Source organism: Arvicola amphibius, chromosome X (genome assembly GCF_903992535.2).
Source record: "Arvicola amphibius chromosome X, mArvAmp1.2, whole genome shotgun sequence".
NCBI lineage: Eukaryota > Metazoa > Chordata > Mammalia > Rodentia > Cricetidae > Arvicola > Arvicola amphibius.
Genome location: NC_052065.1, coordinates 18,244,376 through 18,246,114, shown reverse-complemented (window position 1 = coordinate 18,246,114; position 1,739 = coordinate 18,244,376). Strand labels below are relative to the sequence as shown.

General features: G+C 65.0%; 1 protein-coding gene across 1 annotated transcript; it reads right to left on the bottom strand.

Annotated features, from left to right (window-relative positions):
- Nucleotides 1–462: 462 nt before the first annotated feature.
- LOC119805165 (diphosphoinositol polyphosphate phosphohydrolase 3-alpha) lies at nt 463–1,104 on the bottom strand. The gene has a single exon (XM_038317043.1). The coding sequence runs from the start codon at nt 1,000–1,002 to the stop codon at nt 508–510; it is 495 nt and encodes a 164-aa protein (XP_038172971.1). The 5' UTR covers nt 1,003–1,104; the 3' UTR covers nt 463–507.
- Between the last annotated feature and the right edge of the window lie 635 nt (nt 1,105–1,739).

Sequence of the window (1,739 nt, the reverse complement as noted above, 5' to 3'; positions counted from 1 at the left end):
ACTCTCAAGGCCTCCACTAAGAAACAAACCACAAGGCTGACATCAAAAGCGCGCACGCACACTCACGCACAACACATGTAAAGGGTGTTTAAAGAAAAAAAAAAGGACCCAAACAAAAACATCACAGGGCAGATAGACACACGCGCGCGCGCGCACACACACCCTCCATGAAGAGCAGGGTAAGCAGTAAGGCAGCTTTCACAAAATCCCATGCAGCTCTGGATGAGCGCAAGATTTTTAGTGTCACCAAGAAGCGATTAGAAAAGCATCTGAAAAAAAAAAAAAAACGTGCAAATTGTCTGCAAACAGCGCCTGGCAACCAAGACAGTTTGCAAGCATAATTCAGAGATCTGCCTGCCAAGGAAACAAAAGAAGCCTCCCTCCTGCCCGTGCGGGCACACAGGGCAGGAGAGGTGCTCTCCTGGCAGGCAGGCGGCAAGTGCGGGGAGGCGACAGGCAGAGTCCAGGCAGACGGATGGGCGGGCAGGCGGGCGGGAGCGGTACATACTAGGGCTCGCTCTCTGGCTGGGACGGGGCGGCTGAGTTTCCATTAGTCGGGGAGCCGCCCAGCTTCAGTTTCTCCAGGTACTCGGCATGCACGGGCTTGTGGCACTGGAGGACCTTGATGGCATCTTCGATCTTGAACCATTCTCGCTTCCTGCCGATGCTGACCGAGTCTTCCCAATCCTCCAGCAGCTCGGTGACGGTGAGCACGAACACGTAGGTCCGGTGCTTGCGGTCCTGGTTCTGCTCGAAGACACCCAGCAGCCGGCCCAACTTCCCCTTGACTCCCGCCTCCTCGTACACCTCGCGCACCGCCGCGCCGTCCGGCTCCTCCTCGGGCTCCAAGCCCCCGCCGGGCACGATCCAGCGGTCGGGGTAGCGGCTGCTGCTCACCAGCAGCACCTCGTCCTCTCGCTCGCTGCGAAAGCACAGGCACGCGGCGCGCTTCTTGAAGCCCTCGGGGTCGTAGGTCCGCGTCTGGTTCGGCTTGCACTTCATCCTCGGCGCCGCCGCCGCCTCTCTGGTCGCTTGCAGCTGCCGAGCGGGCCGCCGCTGCGCAGCCGAGGAGCTGCTGCAGGCAGGGAAAGGGCCTGGCAAGGGCTGGAGGAGAGCGGAGCGGAGCTGAGCCAAGCAGAGCAGAGCCAAGAGGAGCAGAGCCGAGCGGAGCCCGGGGAGCCGAGGCAGGGGCGGGCACGGGGGCGGGGGCGAGCCGGCGCGTCAGTCAGTCCGCGGGGCGGGCAGCGCTGGCCGGGTGCGCCGAGGGTCGCGAACCCGCTGCCTGATTGGAGGCGCTGCTTCCGCCGCCGGGAGCCGGGTGCCCAGAGCCCGCGCCTCTGCACAGCCCCCGACTGGACCGTGCGCGGTCCCTACCCGCCCGCCCGTCCGCGCTCGCGCGCGAGCTCCGTCGCCGGCCTCCTTGGCAGAAGTTGAGCGAGGTGAGGCGCGTGCGCGCGCGTGCCCGGGTCCGCGTGCGCGCACGCGGCGGCGGCGGAGGGCGAGGGGCGGAGGCGGGGGTCTCCAGACTCCCTTCTGCTTCGCGTGATGCTGCCGGCCCACTGCGCAGGCGCCCCGCACTGCCTTGCCTGGGAAGCTTCTCTCTCTCACTGCCCTGGGGAAGTGCACCCCATTTGTGACATTGTGCAGGGTCCTCACCACATCTTTGTCTCTGCCAGACATGGCAGCAGCCGGGGGCCAGGGCCTCCCCTAGAAAGGCACATGCAGCAGGATCGAGACTG

Bases quoted from the DNA above. Each gene is read 5' to 3' on its own strand.
- LOC119805165 (XM_038317043.1), bottom strand. From the start codon at position 1,002: ATGAAGTGCAAGCCGAACCAGACGCGGACCTACGACCCCGAGGGCTTC.